The following is a 19,273-nucleotide window of genomic DNA, read 5'->3' as shown; positions in this document are numbered from 1 at the left end:
AACTCAGTCTCGTTATTTGTTGAGGTATTTTAATAAACTATCAAAGCAAATCAAGTAAACATTAAAAGCACAACAATTATTTTGTATAAGAGTAAATAATAATTGAGTAGGTATACGCACCTCAGTTCAATGACTTTGGCTCGATGGCCAAGTGGCAAGGCGTCTGTCTCGTAAACAGAAGATCGAGGGTTCAAATCCCTCTCGGGCCTTTCAATGTCAAGTTTTTTTTAATTATTTTTTTTTTAAAATTAAATGCGGAGAATTTATTTCACCTTATATTGTTATTGTACCATTCACTTTTTTTTTGTTGAAATATTTTTAATGATATTTTGTGTTTAGGAGACAAGCCCACCAACGTTATGCTTCTTGTGTATAGGGCATACCGTACGGTACCTGTGCTTATTGCTTTCTTCTCAACTGTTAAAAACTCCCTGGTTAGTGTACAGCTAAAAAAAATACACAATTTGGAATACATAATATTGTGTATATTCATAGGCTGATGCGGTAAATTCATCAACGATTCAAAGGTTTTTGCTTATTGTATAGGCCTACTATAAAAGGCAATTTTATTATAAATGAGAAATGTCATCACCACATCGTGTTCACAAGACGCGAGAGAGCTACAAAAAATTATCTTATTATTAGGTAATATACTAGGCCTATATATAAAAACGGCTTAAATATTTTCCTTATAATTATATGCGGCAATTTTGTCCTTTTGCAGCAGGCCCCGTGGGTGTGGATATGCGCGCAGCGTGCGCGCCAGCCCTGCGCCTGTAGAACAATTAACCAATAAGAATAGAACGCTTCACCTTTCATAGTTAAAGCGGTAATTTTAAAAGCACATGTTACAATCTTTTTTTAGACTCAATTATTTTAGCCAGGGCCTTATGCCACATATTTTATAGATTAGTAAAATAGACGTTAAAAACCTTTCACAATGCAAGTTGTTGCGAAGCAAGCGGGGAAACAGGTTGTCAAACAACAAGCTAAAAAGCAAGCAAAGAAACAGGTTAAAAAGCAAGTCAAGAAAAAGATGAAGCAACAAATGCAGAAGAAAATGAAACAAAAAGCAAAGAAGAAAGTAAAAGCTAAGGTTCAACAGAAGGTGAAAGACAAGGCTAAGAAGAAAGCGAAAGAAAAGGTGAAGAAAAAAGCAAAGGAAAAGGTGAAATCGAAGGTAAAAGACAAAGCTAAGAAGAAAGCAAAAGAAAAGGTAAAGAATAAGGTAAAGAAGAAAGTTAAAGAAAAGATTCGCGATGAAGTTGAAGACCGTATACAGGAGGCAGTGGAAGACGAGATAGGGGATTTCTTTGGTCGAAAAGACAAAAGCGGAATCCCACAGGAACAGTTTATGTTCCGAGAGAAGAAAAAACCGAAAGGAATACAAGGAAGGGTGGATAATATGGTAAGTTTTTATTAAACAAGTACCTAGGCCTAGGCATTTAGTCAGACACCATAATAAGCTAATTCTAACAGATGAAAACGTGTAATGTTTTACGTAGGCCTAGGCCTAATGTACGTTATTCTTTTTTTTCGTTTAAAGAAAAATGAAATGGTATCAGACTGCTGTGGGAGTATGTGCGCTCCGTGTATGTACTTCGTCAACGTAATCAAAAGAATATTTGCGCCTTGCATCAACGAGATAAAGCAGTACTGCACATGTACAGTTCGCACTGAATCGGACTGGTGGGTCACACGTATGTGCGTACCTGGCACGTACGAATATGAAGCTATTAGTAACGTCATAGGCTTCATAACGGGATGTTTTATGGTTTATATTTTCTATTACATATTTGTATTTGGAAAAGATTATGAACCGTACTTTGCACTTGCTGTTACGACTGTGATGGGAGGTGTTATGAGTTTCGGGATGGCGTTCTCAAAAGATGTGCGGTGCATCGTTTTGTTAACAGTTCCTCAACTTTTTTCCAGTAAGTTTGAATTGAAAAAAAACCCATCAAATAAACAACATTAAACAAAGCCAGTGGTGTCACATTCCAGGGCCGTAGCCAGGATTTGTCAAGGGGGGGTTCGGACACTAAGTATTTGGGTCAACCCCCCCCCCCCCCCTGGGGTGGGGCCTGAGGCGAAGCGAATTTTGTTAAATGACACCCCTAGATGGCCGGAAAAGACACTCTCATGCAGCATGAGCAAAACGATCGTACTTGGACTCGTGGACTATTTAAACGATAACATTTGTTGCCGTATGTTAGATGCGCGTGCTCTGTGCGGAGCCGCCGATTGTTTGATCATTTACTCGGTATTTTATTTTGCGTTCAAGTTCAATGCGAACGTACGTCTAGGAGAAGCCCCGAAAAAAGCACACTGGGTGAAGGCAAATGCAATTCTTATTATAGCTCTATCTGAATATTTATTTACAGCAATTTGTTGAGGAAATTAATTATGCCAATGTAAATAGGTGATATTGATACATTTGAGTACGTATCGGCTGGTGGTCTAGAAAAAAATAATCGGATGCCATAATGTGAACTACAGTACATGATACCATAGATATTATAGTGTAAAATATTAATATTCACTATAATCCTCTATGATACATTACACTTCATAGCCACACATAAATACTGATGTATGTCGGAAGGCTATATACTTTATGCATGCTGTCTGACTGCCAGTGATCTAAACAATTGGTACGCAGTTGTCTGGCGGTGTCCTTTGTACGAATCGTTCGTGCCCCAGCTCGCTGTGAGACGCGTCAATATCATGTTACATGCAGGGACCAAACATTTATTTTTCAGGTTAAAATCGGCAATTCATTTGCAAATCTTAGAAATTTACAGACACGTATCGCTCGAAGTACGCTCATACGGGGAAGAAGGTACTGTATGAGTTATTTCGAACGAGTTTACGAATTTTTCAATTTACGAACAACTTTTTGTACTGTGGGGCACGTATTTGGACGATTTTCGGAGATGAGGGTGAGGTATTGGGCATGTCGGGGATGGGGGTTCGCAGTCGGTTAAGGGGGTTCGCTGTAAAGGGGGGGGGGGGGGGTTCGCCCACCATAAAACCCCCCCCCCCCCTGGCTACGGGCCTGCTATTCCTTTTTTATTTGAATATTGCGGAGCTATATTATAATTTTATAATTACAAAATATTGTTGTTTTCAGGCAAGGGGCGTTCCATACTTATGGCATATGGATTCCTATTGGTCATGGCTGGTCCCATGGCAAACCTAACGGAGAATATGGATATTGCGAGTCAGAGTCAACTTTGCAGTGGTCAGTTAGCCGCCAACCAAACGCGGGAACTGTTTGAAATGGCAACAGCTCCACTTGCAGGTTTGGCTTCTCGGTCTTTTCCTATTTCAAAACTTCAAACAATTAACAGTTCAGTTCAATTTACATTTATTTATTCATCGTTTATAATTACAATTTCAGTATATTATAATTGATGACAAGGGTCCTGCATAAAAATGTTTACAATTCTGTTTTCGGAGGACCCTTTTACATAAAAACATAAAACAATAAAACACAACATAAATTAAATAAAGTTAGCAAGAAACGATATTTTACTATATACATTTTAGTGTTGTTCACAAGCATAAATAGTGTTTTTCAACATGTTGTTTATTTAGGCCTATACGTTTATTTTTTCTTTCAAAAATATTCAGTTTATTACCGCCAGTACATGTGAATTCTTTTCACAACTTTGGTCCATATAGGCCCATGTGTATAAATTGTTGACTAACAGTATTAAATAAAAAACTAAATAAAATCTCATTAACTATATGCGCATTCATTGTTTCGAAAGTTAAGTAGGTTTTTCCCAACTTTGACGTAAGCCGATGAATCAATACTGATCAGCAGTATTATTGAATTTTGTGACTTAATGTAATTACAGACACAAACCGCATAAACATATAACTTTATTTAAAATTACTTTTAGTTATCTTCGATCGTTTGACGCAAACGGTAGACGATGTGAAGAAAGTTACAGACAAAATTGCGGAATCCTTTCGTGCTTTGAATAAAGCACTTTCTTCTATAGGTAACATGTTGATTAATAGTATTTCTAGATTAACAACTTTAAATTATTGTAATTGATTACACTTGTAGGCCTAAATATGATGGTTGCAATTGTTTTCATAAACGAAGAATGTAAATACCTTCCATTTTACATTTTCACCTCAATCCTCATTTGAAAGCCGACATATTTTTTTTACAGGTGGTATAATGAACGATGTTCATAAATGGTTAAAGGATATTGTTACACGATGTAACGACAAGTTCGGAAAACCTGAGAGGGCGTGCTTAAATGCAATATACAAAGGAAAGAAAAATTGCGAAAAGAAGTTTCGTCTGAAATTTATGTGTAAAATAGTGAATATTGCTAAGCCCATATGCAACTTACTTAGAGGTATGCAGTTTTAATTAAATGGACCAAGCTCTGTAATTGGATGAGTTGTGCCCCAACCTTGCTATATTCGAATTTTTTTTTAATAGGCCTACTGTATTAAAAAAGAAAAGAAATAATTGATTAAAGCTATAATTGTTAACCACGACATATTCTGTTTAAATTACAGTTGGTAAATTACTTTGTTATATTCCCGGTAAAGTAATGAGCTACGCATCAACAAGTAAGTGATTTGATATTGAGTGTTTATCTTTTAGTTGAATCCTAAATACTTTTATTAGAAAAATCATCAAAAAAAAAACAACTAGTATAAACTTTATTCTTTTAGAGACTACAGGCATGGTTAATGAGATAAAAGACGAATTTTATGTTGAAATCAAATTAAAGCACAGTTTTACAATGGACAACACATTATCCCGTTCAGTGGGGAACATTACAGGTGGGATGATTGATGAAATCAAAAGTCGTACTAAACAGTTTCGATTCGTTCTCCGCATCATTAACCAGTTACTCACGCTTACTTTCATATGGCTCTTTGTAAAGTAAGTTTATTATTTAACAAACACATAAAAACAACAAAAATCACCAATATCACAAAATTAGACATCAACTGAGATGGTGTTGGTTTATTTGATCAGATGTTAATACTTAAATTGTCCGAACGGGTCTTAAGCGTGGTTCCCCCTAAAGCTTGGTTCCCACTAGAACGTAACGCAAGGACGTAAACGCAACGTAAGCGTTTTAACCAATGACAAACGAAGTTATAGACAGTTAGCAATCACAAGCGAATAAGCCATCGCTTGTGATTGGTCAATTCACTTGCGTTGCGTTACGTCCTTGCGTTGCGTCGCTAGTGGGAACCACGTTTAAGCTTAATTCCCACTAGAACGTAACGCAAGGGCGTAAACGCAACGCAAGCGTTTTAACCAATGACAAGCGAAGTTATAGACAGTTAAGCTTGGTTCCCACTAGAACGTAACGCAAGGACGTAAACGCAACGCAAGCGTGTTAACCAATGACAAGCGAAGTTATAGACAGTTAGCAATCGCAAGCGAATAAGCCATCGCTTGTGATTGGTCAATTCACTTGCGTTGCGTTACGTCCTTGTGTTGCGTCGCTAGTGGGAACCACGCTTTAGCAATCACAAGCGAATAAGTCATCGCTTGTGATTGGTCAATTCACTTGCGTTGCGTTACGTCCTTGCGTTGCGTCGCTAGTGGAAACCACGCTTTTTATCACAAACCTGGTTTTGGTATGCATGAGTATGTCAGTATTAACTACGTGATACAATTACGTCAGAGAAGAGCAAACATCTGATCAACTAACTCCCATAAAGTTAATAATAAAAATAATAATATCCTGGATTTAAATAGCGCCTAATGTTGTGAAACCTCTAAGCGCTGTACAAAAACTAATACGATAAAAGGGATTCCAACCATGCCAAAAAAAAAAAACACCCCAAAGCGAAGTAAGGGGATACGCCTTCGTCGCTAACCAGGGATCGGTCTAATTGAACACCGGTCAGCACCAGTTACTTATCATCATGGTGGTGATGATTATTACTTAAATAAATGAATGTTTTAATTTTTGCAGGGCTGCTATGTATCGGAAGAAATATTTGACAAAGGACAAATTCGACAATTGGTATATCACACCGGACTTTTTCAAGATCGAAGAGCGTCGGAAAGCACTTTTCAAGGAGACAATATTTCCACTTAAGTGGAAGGAGAGTTTTAATTACGTTCAGCCAAGTAAGCAACATTTGTATTACTTTGTACAAATTGGGTAGAATGAATAACACAGTTGATAATAAGTGAGATTTAGGAGAAAACATTAAAAAATCATTTGTTTTTCAGCTTCGTTTCGAATGGCTAAACCGGAAAAAAGAAAACTGTCGATAGGTCTGGTCATATGGTGTACTCACGCACTTTACACTGGAATGATAATTGGCACCGATTCTTTTATTTTTTGGTTTCTCACAGTCATACGAAAACATGCCAGTATCAAAATACAACTAGACGGTAAGATAAAATGCAGAAGAGTGAATTACTCGTGTTTAAACTAACAAATGATAAACACTTGAAAGATAGAACAAGGAAGAGAGAAATTCACTCTTTTCTGAATAAGCTAAAACAATGTGTTCTCAAACACCAATTTCCACTTGGAAATGAAGAGCGAAATTCACTCCTCTCTGGATAAACTAAAACAAATGTGTTTTCAAACACTAATTTCCACTTGGGAAAATAAACCAAGGAAGAGTGAAATTCACTCTTGATAAACTAAAATAAATGTGTTCTCAAACACTAATTTCCACTTGGAAAATAAACCAAGAGTGAAATTCACTCTTTTCTAGATGAACTATGTTTTCTTAACAGACATATCTCCAGTCCAGTGAAAAGCTATTAGAAATGTTCTCTGAACACTCATCTCCACTTCGATTTTAATAAAAGAGTAGCTTTTTTTACGCATTTTGTTTTCTATTTAAAGCACCGGCACCGTTTAAAGTACGCGTGGAGGGAGATGGTTTAATTGCAAACATTTACCGACGTCTGATAGATTCCTTTGAAGCACTTAACGAAGAAAATGTAACACTTGACGTGACAAAGTGTCTTCCAGAGCCGGTACCACCGAATTATGGCTCCTATGAAACGATAGGTACGTGTTCACTTGGGCGAGTGCTCCTCGCTTTGGACAGATGAAATGAACTATACATTTTTGATTTCTATTTTTGACAGAACAAAAATAAAATAAAATATAAAAAAATCCATGAGCCCCTGTTACACTAAAAAGGGTATAATCAAAATGTAGAGGGCATCTTCGAGTCAGCTTTTAGAGCTACCCATTTGCAATAAAGTAGAATAAATACAAATTAAATCTACAATAACTGACCGGAGAAACTGAAATTAATACTAATCTGCATGCACACAAAATCCGAAAAGGAATTTCGGTGGTCAAAAGGGGAGGAGGGGGTTGTGGTGTTCAGTTAATTAGCCATACCAAAACATTGGTGTGAATTTAACCTTTTGGACAAAAGTATGACGGGTTTGGTTTAGTAAGCATAGTCATGTTATATCTAAATTATATTTTTTAACAGTTATAGTTTTTGCATGTACTCTAATCATGGTTGTGACTGAAGCCTATGGGTTACGTCTTCGACGAGTGGTGACGTCATGGTACTATCCTCAAAGAGAACGACAACGGGTCGTATGGCTTTATAACAGCATCTTGAAAAAACGTGGAGGTTTTCTAAAGTATTTACGAAAACAGATGAAAGCCAAGTTTGACCCGACAGCAGATATAGAGAAAATTAGCATTGTGGATAGAATAGCGGCAAGGTAGGAAGATTCCAAAGTTGAAGCATACAGCCGAAACATTCTCACCCATAATTATTCTTTTTGTAAATACATGGTGTACCGCAAACGTAACTTTAAGCTCTGTCGACACTATCAAACTTTATGTGACGTGATGTGCCCATGGACATGATGATGTCATATCACTACCATAGTTGGGCATACCACTACCTTATTTAGGCACATCACACTTTTTTGTCAAACTAGTGTAGACAGAGCTTTAGATCAATAATATTTTCGATCAATAGTCATTATATTTTATCTAAGCATTTGATACTTATTTTACTTTTATAGATCGAAATTCTGGAGAAAAATATTTAAGTTTATGGGGCTGAAGTCCAAGAAATACTGCGTGGGTTGTGCGAAACCAGGGAAAAAGAAAGATAAGAAAAACTTTAGACACTGCGACAATCCAAATTGCAAAAGTAGGTTACGTTATATATTTTACAGATTTTGTTAGGATGTATATAAAGTGTACCTAAACAAGTATCGCATTTATTCATTTAGAAACTCGCTTGCCATATTTTCCGTGTGGTGTAATCGTGATGTTATTTTGTCGTTCACAGAAATTGCGAGCGTAAATTATTATGGATTTTTCGTGTTACCATTAATCCTGTTAATTTACTATTAAAATTAAAATGTGCATGTTCCTATGTGTGCACAATCTAGGCTACTTGACTTGTGCTAAAATCAGTGTCAACGTACACTACGAGTTTAGTAATTGACGGATGTGTATGAAATATATACATATATAAATATATGCGTGTCGATGCATTTATAAGTAGGCTAACAAGTATGATAGACTAAAATATTGCATCTTATGCAGGCCCTATTCTAGTTTGTATGTTTGTTTTTTTTTTTGTGGAAAGGGAAACATTTGCAATGATATGTGTTTTTTACAAGACATAAACGTTGAAATCAATCTACCTAAACAGAGTGTGGCTTTTAATTGTAGAGGTTTATTTTTAGCAAACTGAAAACAATTCTTTTAAATAAATAGAATAAATCTATTATCCCAATTTGTTATCTTTCGATTGCAGGTTGTTATTGTTTAGAATGTATGGCGGATTTGAACAACATGTGTTTGCTGTGTTACAGACCAATCGATATAGTTGGACTTGACGAACTAAGCGAGGAAAGGTACTATAACTTTTGGACAATTTCCTAGATTATAGTACTATCAATTTTTTATTATTTTTTTACAACAGGATTGGTTTCATATGACCTATAATTATACTAGGCCTACCAGTATTTATTATTTTATATATTATCATCTATTATATAAATAGCTGTAGCTCATAATATCTCACTTTCGATCTAGTTTCAGTCAGACAGTTCACTTTCAATACCATGTTTCTTGAATATATTTATTTATTCTCTGTTAATGTTATTCGTTATTTTCCATCTCACAAAATTCAGTGGTACTGTATTACCATTTTAAAATCATTATTTTAATTTTTGAATTGACTGAATATTGTTTTATTAACAGAGATTCAAGTGATGAAGAATATATCAAATAAATAAAATTATTGTCAAGTTTATCATCTGAAGACAATTTTGTAATCGATATGCCAGGGATGAGACAAGATGATGTACATAAATGCAATGATATCAGAGAACATATCTAGGTTCCAATTTCAGCACTTTATCTTTGGATATTAGCATGTATGATACAAAAAAAAATTGAAATTTAAATATAGGAAACTTCAATTATGACATACAACGTATATTGGAAACTGTGTTATTTGATATCCACCCCTTAATAGTACATTAAGATTACCCCTAAAGCTGTTCTCAATACCAATTTCGACATTTTGATGATACATGTTGGGCAGGTTCCATCAATGTTATTTACGATTTCCTTGTATATGTAATTTGAGAGTATAAGTTAAACATTTAGCATAGAGAAATGTGTTTTACTTTATCATCATTTCCTCTGATGATAAAGGGATAATGTTGAAATGTTGTAGGCATATTGTATAACAAATATTCTATTTTTATTATGTTTAAAATCACTCATAATTCTTTAACATAACGAATTCAATTTTTGTCTAGGGCCTAGTACTGTTAAAATACAAATAGAACAAATCAAATTGTGTATAATGGCAACTAAGGGGAAAAGATGGAAAATAGAATAAAGAGAAAATTGGCACAGGTTAAAATTAAAAGGTTAAAAAAAGTCATGGGAAAAAACATAACAAACTTGACTGTAAATCCGGTTGTGTTAAATAAATTAATTTTCTACTTTAAGGTTGCATGAATTTGAGTACGTCAAAAGCAATAATTGCCAAAATCTTAAACAGGAAATTCAAAGGTAATAATCTAGCGGTGTGTGTCTGTCCTGTCCTTGTCAAAGTCACCACTTTCATTAAATTTCCTTCAGAATTATTAACAATAAATTATTACCATAGCGATGTGTTCCAATTTGTGTAAAATCAAACGCCTGTTTTAGCTTCAAACGATGACAATGACATCAAATATGATATTATCAGTAACACTGTGATATTCATGTTTTAGAAATAAAAATAGTTCATGTAACGTTTTGTTTGTGAGGTAGTTTTAAATTTGTAATGATCTTGTTTCATATTCAGTAGAACCCTTCTATTGGGAAACCACAATTCAGTGGACAACTCCACTATTGAGTGCAGCTTTTCATTGTGAAATGATGAGAGGAAATGTTTTACACTATGGTAAACCCTGATTCAGGTGACACCCCTATTAATTGGATACACCTATTAAGGGTCTGTCCAGACATACAGGGTTATGCTTCCGTCGTATCGTACATGGCATACAACTCCATAGGTCTGAACCAGAAAAAGATTATGACACTGATCTTTTGTTCATTACAAACAGTCTAATGTACAAAATTAGTGAACGACATGAAGATCACACATCAACATTTTTGACCTCCAAATTTACATACCAGATGTTCGCCCAAATCGGTGACATTTCAGTTTCTAACGAAATGAGCGTTAGTCAAGCGAGTCTGAACACTTTGCTGTTATGAACCTAATTATAATATGACAATGCTTGCAATACGGAAGAATAACTCCATGGATCTGAACATACACTAAATGCTCACAGACTTAGGTTCCAAGGTGTCTCCTTAACAGAGGTTCTACTGTATTTAAATCTTCAAAATGATTTATGTCTAAAGTTAAGGAAGACTTCGATCTTGAATTGATTGCTAACTATTTAATATTAATAATTAGATTTGCTCATCCACAATAAATAAAAAAATATATTACTATTAAGTTGGTATGTAGAATTAAAGATGTATTGTCCCCAAAAAACATCAAAAATGAAGATTAATTAAATTAGACTTGGAATAGGTTATTTTGTAGATTTAACAAAGTTAATCACTTCTGTAGAAAAAAAAATACAAAGAAAAAAATGTTTTCACTATAAAATGACCAAAAAAAATGGTTAAATTCAACCAAAAATCCATTGGCTGGCAGCCAATTTGACTATTTTTTGCTTTAAATTTTTTCAGGTAAATAATTTTACTATATATACTATATATTACTATTATAATTAACTATTAAAATGGCATAATCAACAAAAAGTTGTTCAATAATTATTTTTTCAGGGCGACAATACATCTTTAAGCTTTTACAGGTTTACAAATGGAATCCAATTATCATCGAACCAGAAAAATAGCAACCCGCTTCAAAAGTTGTGATATATAAGGGTTTTATTCAAAGCAATACGGTCTACTGAATTCTGACAATATCTTTGTTCCATCATGTGTGGACATTGCAGAAAACAATATTAAAAGAAAAGTCTCTGTGTTTAATATTTATAATCACATTACATGCTTAGATTGACTTTGTTCGGAAACATGGCATAATTTAATTATTCTAGAAGGAGTCTTTTGACGCATTTTCTTAATTTTAGCCAGTAATCACTAGGCTTCCATTTAGCTTTTGATCTAATCTTTTCCTGTTTTTAAAGAATTCTATAAACGTTCTGATGATCTTTTTAAAATAAGCAAATATTTGCTACAGTACTCTGCTATTTCAAAATTGAGCAGTAAAAGACGTAAAAGAAACGTTGTGGTTGTTGTAAAATAAAAGGAAAAACATTTTATTGAAGCCCTTTGGAGCTCATTGAAAAGAAATTACAAGGCCTTTTGATTTGCCGAGGATGTAGTTAAATAAAAAATAAATGAGATTTAAATTGCTCCCTCTGGTTTAGTAAGGAGGTCTGGAAAATCATGGTAATTTTGTTGAATGTTTTATCAATGTTTTTCATTTACCTCAATTATCTAATGCATCCATTCATTTAATAGCAAATCTACTGCTGATTTGATATCACTACATACAGCACTGTGAAAAGGGTCAACTTTCTTATCGTCACCTTCTCTATACTTACCTAAAAACAAATAAATAGTTATAATTCATATTACAAGGTTTTTGAAATGTGCTTGGGAGAGTTGACTGTATAATATTTGTTTATAGTTTTTTTCTGATCTATAATTTTGATATATATTTCTGCATATACTCTTAAAAATAATATAAGGAAAATAAAGAAAGTCAAAATTGTTTGCATATAAATATAAAAAATGTTTCTTTATAAAATCAGTGGTATAGTTTGTTTGTGTTAAGCCATGATGATTATTTAAATGTCTCATCACATGAAAATTTGTTTAATCTTAAAAATCGGCAAGAACAAAAAAATATTCTTGCATAACAAGTTTTCCATCGAGGTAGTACATAATATTCATAATAGAAGTATTTTTAGACAATTTTAATGAGAAAACATGATTGCATTTGATGTCTACTTCATGTCTAATGAAAGTCTTAGTATCTGAATTTAATAACTTTCAGAATATTTTGAGCTATTTTTCTCATAAAACAAGAAACTAATGCATATTGATGTAAAAACAATGCATAATGATATCATGTTATTTGGTTAAACCACGGAACAAATTCCTTCATGGTTAAACTACATTGCTATTGTTAATACCGAAGAATAAGAAGTGTGAATGATACAAATATATTGTGGTTTTAGCCTACGTCAAAGTGTCATGTCAAATATATCCAAGCTAGGCTCTATAAAATAAAGAAGACAGAGCTCTGTTGAATAATTCATTCATAAGTAGAAACTTACCAGTTTTTACGAGAATGCTTTTCATTCCAATCTTATTTGCTCCTTCAACATCATCAGTTAGATCCTTTTAAGACATAATAAAGATTCCAGTCATCATTAAAAGAGAAATTATGTTAATCAGAAATTACCAAAAAGACTAATGAGATGGTTAATAGCCCACGTTATCTCTAGACTATGTCGTTAAATTAGCCTGGATGTGGTAACTGGTTCCATTTTTTCACTAGCCCACAAGGCACAAAGAATGATATATACAGATTGAATAATGTTTATGTGTTGAATGGGGAAAATATTTTCACGACTTTAAAGAGTAGGAATTCTACAATTGGCAATTCTAAAAATGTTTACAAAAAGCTACCATGTAATAGAATCATTAAATAGTACTGTGCTGTGCAATAGAACTAATAGTCAACCACATCTGACACAACTAATCAAATACATTCAGGTGAAGAATGTTAATAGATGTTATTTTACCTAAGATGTTTATGCATTAAAATTTGTTTGTCATCTGAAATCAAATAGCTGATATGGGAGAAGAACACTAGCTACAGCTACACTTACATCTCCAATCATTACTGCCTCGCAAGGCTTACAATTGACTGTCTTAAGAGCACTGAGAAAGAAAGCTTCTTGAGGCTTGCCAACCACTGTTGCGGTGGTACCAGTAGCAAACTCTAGACCACTAACAAACCCTCCTGGTCCTAGCGCTAGCCCATCTGGTCTCTTGTAATATCGGGCTTTATGTACAGCAATCAATGGGTGACCTTGCATTAATAATCTGAAATTAAAGAAAAACATAATAATTTAATATTGATTTATTTCAAAAACACAAACAACAACACAAATTTGCCAAAAATAAGTACAGTAGTAATAAAAATAAAATCACATTGTTTACCTAAAAGCAACATTAAGCTTCTCATAATTGAAACATCCAGGGGCTAAGCCAACTACAACTGAATTTAGGTTTTCTTGTGAAATTCCTGAAAAAAAAAACAAAAAAAGATAAGATAAAATACAACTGAAGTATTCATGGAAATTGAGTGCAATCATAATGAATTACAAAATACAAAAAAACTGTACATAGATAGATTAAATATGTTTATCATTTTCAGTGCAAATTGTAAATATATTATAGTTATACGCTTAACTTATTTAATATCATTCAAATTGAGGGTTCCCCTTCCCCACTACCTCACAAAAATATTAATACACAGGTTTATTGTGTATCTAAATTTTTAATTTACTGTAAAAAATTACTAGAGGCTGAGCTTTTGCCAACACTCCCAAATCTTATCACAAACTTGAGGAGGAGAAAACTGTTGCTTATTACTCTATTAATAAAAGAATCTTACTGTGACTAATGCAATAACAGAATCAATTTCCTATTGTGCCTAGATACATTGTTTTGGAATATCATCATTAAAGCATAAAATACTAATTATACAATCAATCCGAGTTAGTTTGAATAATGTTAACTCAGAACTAGTTTGACAAAAAAGTATGATATGGACGATGACATCTTATTACTACCATATTTGGGCACAACACACATTTTTTGTCAAACTAGTTTAATAGTGTAGACAGAGGTTCATTCCTGTACTAGTCCAGGGTTCATTCATGACCTAGGACAAGGGTTCATTCCTGCCCTAGGACCAGGGTTCATTCCTGTACTAGTCCAGGGTTCATTCTTGACCTACAGTAGGACCAGGGTTCATTCCTGTACTAGTCCAGGGTTTATTCCTGACCTACAATAGGACCAGGGTTCATTCCTGACCTACAGTAGGACCAGGGTTCATTCCTGACTTACAGTAGGACCAGGGTTCATTCCTGACCTAGAACCAGGGTTGTACCTCATCATTGTTTCTACTCCACTCCCTGACACTCATGATACCTACCTATAAATTATAGTTCATTCTCTGTAAATGTATATGAAATAACAAAACAGGATATAACTCAATCAATTTTACCCTCAAAGTCTTCCAATGCTTCATCTTCCAGAAGTAACATAGGCCTTAACTTCTGCTCATCAACCAAATTTCTTGCAGCAGTCAATGAAGTAAAAATCTCATTCTTTTGTATGTTAAACCCCAGACGATGAATTCTCTCATGAAGACGATTCTTGCTCTCTTTTGTTGTGTTTGTTACAAATTTCACATCAAGAGATGAATCTTTCAGTCTAGAATAAATGAAAAACATAATTATTACTGTTTGTAATGGTATGAAAATCAAACTTGTTTATATTTATTTATTTATTTATTTGGAATTACACCTTTAGATCGGTGGCACACTTACCACAAAGGTGCATCCTTCACAATATAAAATATAACAATTAACAGAAAAGTAAAAAAAGGCAAAAGCAACTATCAACCCCTATCCTACCCCCCCCCCCCCCATTTACATCGATACATACAGTAGATCATTACTTTACACAATGAATACAAAACAAGATATAGTAAAAGTGTATAAATAAAATCAACTGATAAACACAGCTTATTCACGAAATGGAATTCAGTGAATCATTTTGAAATTTCCATGCTTGTTTTAGGTATCTTTTACAAAAACTATCCAAAATATTTTCACACTCTTCATCAATTAAATTATCTGAGTATCCCAAAATATATTTAAGTTTGTCATTCTCATGAGAAGTATAAAAAGTATCAAACATATCTTTGCTGCCATTTCTATACATGTCCACATATAAATTAAATAATTCCTGATTACGTATATTATTTAAAGCTGGACAATTAAGGATGAAATGATGGATGTCTTCGTCCGAATTTGTACCGCATAATTTACATTTTTTATTATTATCAATATTCCAATTTGCAGTTCTATCATTCAAAGGTAGAGTATTTGAACGAGCTTTAAATTTTAATGCAGCACCTTCAAAATTAGTTTTATCCATTAGGTAATTTTCAAGTCAGGTTTTGATTTTAATGTTTCATAGATGTGGAGACTTGATTTATTTTGTAATTCAATTCTCCATTCATCTATCATTATATAGTTAAGTTTTCTTAAGATTTCAGAAATTGGAAAGTAGACTTCTTTATAATTTGAGAGAGTGGTGAAAATATTTTTGGATTCACAATTACACTTCAAGAGAATATAGTTTATACAAGATAGAAACTTATACCTTAAGTCTTTAAATTCACAATTAAGTTGTAGCATTCCAATAAACATAATTTTTGGCCATCGATAGTTTTCCATCTTTATAATTCTATGGAAGTATTTCATACGAAGAGCGTTATGAATCTTGTTAATTGGGATATAACGCGCCATTTGGAGCTGGAGACGCTCTAGTTTATCTATATCTATTCTACTACAGTACAGTACTAATCTGCTATAGATAGTGCAATCATTATTATTTGTCTCATCTTGCACACTGAATAGGGTATAAATGTGCTGCTCCTGTACAAACAAACGATAGAGGCATGAAGTAAGCCAGGCCTGAAAGGTATCAGTAAATATAAGTGTGAATATCTTTATTTAAACAAAAATTGTTGATTGGTAATTGACTTTGTTTCATTGATCTTAATATAAAATATGTATAGTCTTGTATGATTTGAGAAGTTAGGAGCTTATGCACTAAGCCTTCGCATTATGTGGTAGGGTGACCATTCCCGGTTCCACACTGCCTTATCCTCTCAACTATTTTCAACAACCAGATAGAGTTATAAAGGAAGGTTTTTATTAATATATGCAAATAATAGGTTGTAAAATATGTTTATATGATATGTATTAAATTATAATTTAATGAGAATTATTGGTAGTAGGTCTTATCAGTTGTAAAATAAATAGAGTTTATGATAAATTAGATACTGTATATTTCAAGTAGAAGGTTAAGTTAACGATCTCTTTTTAGTATACATATAAATTTAATATAATAATTATAATCTTTATTCCAAGAAATGACACACGCAGCCACTGGCTGAGACCGTAGTTGTATATATTATGGGCGTTGCCAGTCTTTGGACGGGCAAAATTTTCTACAAAGGAAATCCAATTTATATGTATGTTGTCCATGTTTTTATTGATTTAAAAAATAATTTGTTAAAATCAAGCTACAATTCTGTTAATTTAGGTTGATCACCATAATTGCTCCTTTGTCTTATATAAATTAACTATTTAGTAAACCTATATACAATATTATTATTAAGAGGAAACGATATTAATATATTTCATGGTTTTTACAAGTTTCATAGTTTACATTAACACTTCCTGGAATAGTGGTTTTAGTAGAATTGCCTATAATCAATTCCATACATTTATGACAAAGGAATTTGCTAATTAAATGTATTTTTAGCATGTGGTATCGATTAGCAACGTGACTCCAAGCTAAATAACTACAGAGTCTGTGGCTACTGTACACAAATACACTATCACTATGCTATTTGATGAATTTTAACATAAGGAAACTTTTCCTCTTTCAATTATTTTTTTCTTGTGCTTGAAAAAAAAAAAGATTAATGTACAACACATAAACTTGTTTTCAATTCCATTAAAAACAAATTTAGATTATTTAATATTCTAAGATCATGGAACAGTTAAAAATTGTGATTTGTTAAAAATGTTTACAAGGACATTGGGTGAAAATCCTATTTTTTCAATCCCGTTCTGATGTTGTGGAAATAAACAAACATCTTACAGTATTATTTTAATATAATATTTTAAAAGTAATCTAATAAATGTATATGTATTACTTATTATTTGACTACACAACAATGAATTTCAATTAGTCATTGGACTTTTGTATATAAAAATGTTTTTGTTATTTTTGTGTTCTATATCGATGTACAATAATGTGTATGTTTTAATATTTTTGTTCTGTATTTCTGCCATGAATGTAGGCATATGACTTGACTCAATAAACAAATCTGAATCTAATGACACAATTCATAACAATGATTATACAAAAACAAACGGAATGATTTCAACACCTATGAACAATTTAAAAAAAAGTAAATATACAGAGGGTATTGGCAAAAAGATACAAATATATACCGTTGAATAGCTTGTATTGCACCAGGTATTGCATAATCTTCAACATGGATAGTACTGCTCAAGTCAACAAGTACTGCTTTCAAACGACAGCCTGTTACCACTCTTGTCGTCATAGTTAGTAACTAATAGACCTCACCTGATGTCATTCCTTTTGTCTATTGTATAATAATAAAAGATATTGGAAAAAATGGGTGAACAATTGTTAAATTTTGTTACTGGCCGGTAATGTTTTGCGGTCAGTGAGCAACCGGGTCTTTTGAAACCTTTTTTAGGTCTTTTATCCTCTGGCTGGGTGACCAAAGGACAGGGGGCAATTGACAGAGTGGAACCCTAATCAGGGAGCTGTACCTAATAATAATAATATTCTTTATTAGGGCATGGAATAAAATAAGCTACCAAAGCAAGCAGCAAAGGCAGCAGCAAAAAGGCAAGGTGGTAATTTGTCACTGTCTGTCAGTGTCAGTTCATCATCTCCGAGTCTGAGAGAATGTGTTTATCATGATACTTCATATTTCTGTATACCTAATGCCATACGCTTTAAAGTGGAGATAATATAAAATATATATATAATACATTAGACTAACAAAGTACAGTAAAAGATTATAATATCATTAACAAAATATAATATAAATACTGTATAAACATTCAGTACTACTGACTATCTGGCCTCCTCTACTACACCTTGTATCTTTGTTGATGACGCCCTCAACCCAAACGACCTTTCAACACGCCCTCAATGTGTCAGAGTGGTGGGGGTTGTGCAATTATAACAACACGTGTCATCTGTTTTTACAAAAATACGTATATTTAATAGGCCTAATTCAGTAAATAAAATTTGACGGACGTGTAGTAAATAGATGTAAATTAGTACAATAATAGATGTAGGTATGCATTAATATATATAATTATTATGAATATTAAGCTAGGCCAATATGACCTCACACTTCTCTAAATTGTCATCCGGAGTAGGCTAGGCCTAGCTAGGCCTATATGCCTAGTAGGCTAGTAAATATTTAAGTAGTACTAGGTAGTAGGTAGGCTAATTTAAAATGAAGCTAGCCTATACTATAGTGTACCTATGCCTAGGCCTAAAAATATGTAGATAGGGAGGGGTGTTCTCTCTCTCGCCTTGATTGATCATCCGCCGGACCAATTAAGCCCGCCCGGCATCTTGACTCGCGTCACTGACGGGCCATATTAGCCTATAAACCATTAAACTCGCTAGTACGGATACTATAGTAGTAGAGTAGGGCTAGAGGCTAGGCCCCTGATTACTGTAGTTAGGTTTAATTTAAGCGTATTTTTTGTGTATTATTAATTATGATTTTTTCTGTATTATAATTAATAGGCCTAGCTAGGCCTAATAATTATTAATAATATATATATTTTTTAACTAATATAAAATTGCTAGGCTAATTACATTACACCTAGCTA

The 19,273-nt window shown here is 33.3% G+C and overlaps 3 protein-coding genes and 1 non-coding gene across 10 annotated transcripts in view; 3 read left to right on the top strand and 1 right to left on the bottom strand.

Moving 5' to 3' along the window:
- Window positions 1-21: 21 nt before the first annotated feature.
- LOC140040422 (haloacid dehalogenase-like hydrolase domain-containing protein 2) overlaps window positions 22-19,273 on the bottom strand; it is a 27,595-nt gene continuing 8,343 nt past the window's right edge. Inside the window, exons 1-8 of one of the 6 annotated variants that reach the window (XM_072086339.1) lie at window positions 18,474-18,598; window positions 17,840-17,994; window positions 15,972-16,055; window positions 14,806-15,014; window positions 13,734-13,818; window positions 13,400-13,616; window positions 12,842-12,905; window positions 22-446 (exon numbers count right to left, since the gene is read on the bottom strand). In XM_072086339.1, coding sequence (XP_071942440.1) covers window positions 436-446; window positions 12,842-12,905; window positions 13,400-13,616; window positions 13,734-13,818; window positions 14,806-15,014; window positions 15,972-16,055; window positions 17,840-17,952 — 783 coding nt within the window. In that variant the 5' untranslated portion in view covers window positions 17,953-17,994; window positions 18,474-18,598 and the 3' untranslated portion in view covers window positions 22-435. Of the gene's footprint in view, window positions 447-11,199; window positions 12,104-12,841; window positions 12,906-13,399; window positions 13,617-13,733; window positions 13,819-14,805; window positions 15,015-15,971; window positions 16,056-17,839; window positions 17,995-18,473; window positions 18,602-19,273 lie in introns of those variants that run through there. The other 5 variants (XM_072086335.1, XM_072086337.1, XM_072086334.1 and 2 more) reach the window with 5 other exon arrangements.
- Window positions 138-209, top strand: Trnat-cgu (transfer RNA threonine (anticodon CGU)). The gene has a single exon. It is a non-coding gene; the product is annotated as a tRNA-Thr (tRNA).
- On the top strand, window positions 779-10,732 carry LOC140040418 (DC-STAMP domain-containing protein 2-like). The gene is made up of 14 exons (XM_072086328.1): window positions 779-1,408; window positions 1,547-1,934; window positions 3,134-3,352; window positions 3,912-4,013; window positions 4,191-4,382; window positions 4,549-4,602; window positions 4,708-4,921; window positions 5,973-6,130; window positions 6,236-6,400; window positions 6,867-7,034; window positions 7,474-7,714; window positions 8,024-8,154; window positions 8,770-8,869; window positions 9,219-10,732. Exons 1-14 carry the CDS (start codon window positions 941-943, stop codon window positions 9,247-9,249), a joined length of 2,631 nt encoding a protein of 876 aa, XP_071942429.1. The 5' UTR covers window positions 779-940; the 3' UTR covers window positions 9,250-10,732.
- The window catches only part of LOC140040424 (apoptosis-enhancing nuclease-like), a 4,787-nt gene continuing 4,103 nt past the window's right edge, over window positions 18,590-19,273 (top strand). Inside the window, exon 1 of one of the 2 annotated variants that reach the window (XM_072086341.1) lies at window positions 18,590-18,724. The gene's annotated coding sequence lies outside the window, so the exon portion shown is untranslated. The remainder of the gene's footprint in view (window positions 18,725-19,273) is intronic. The other variant, XM_072086340.1, reaches the window with a different exon arrangement.

This window comes from Antedon mediterranea, chromosome 2, assembly GCF_964355755.1.
Source record: "Antedon mediterranea chromosome 2, ecAntMedi1.1, whole genome shotgun sequence".
Lineage (NCBI taxonomy): Eukaryota > Metazoa > Echinodermata > Crinoidea > Comatulida > Antedonidae > Antedon > Antedon mediterranea.
Note: the sequence above shows the minus strand (reverse complement) of the source record. Positions and strands in the feature narration are given on the sequence as shown.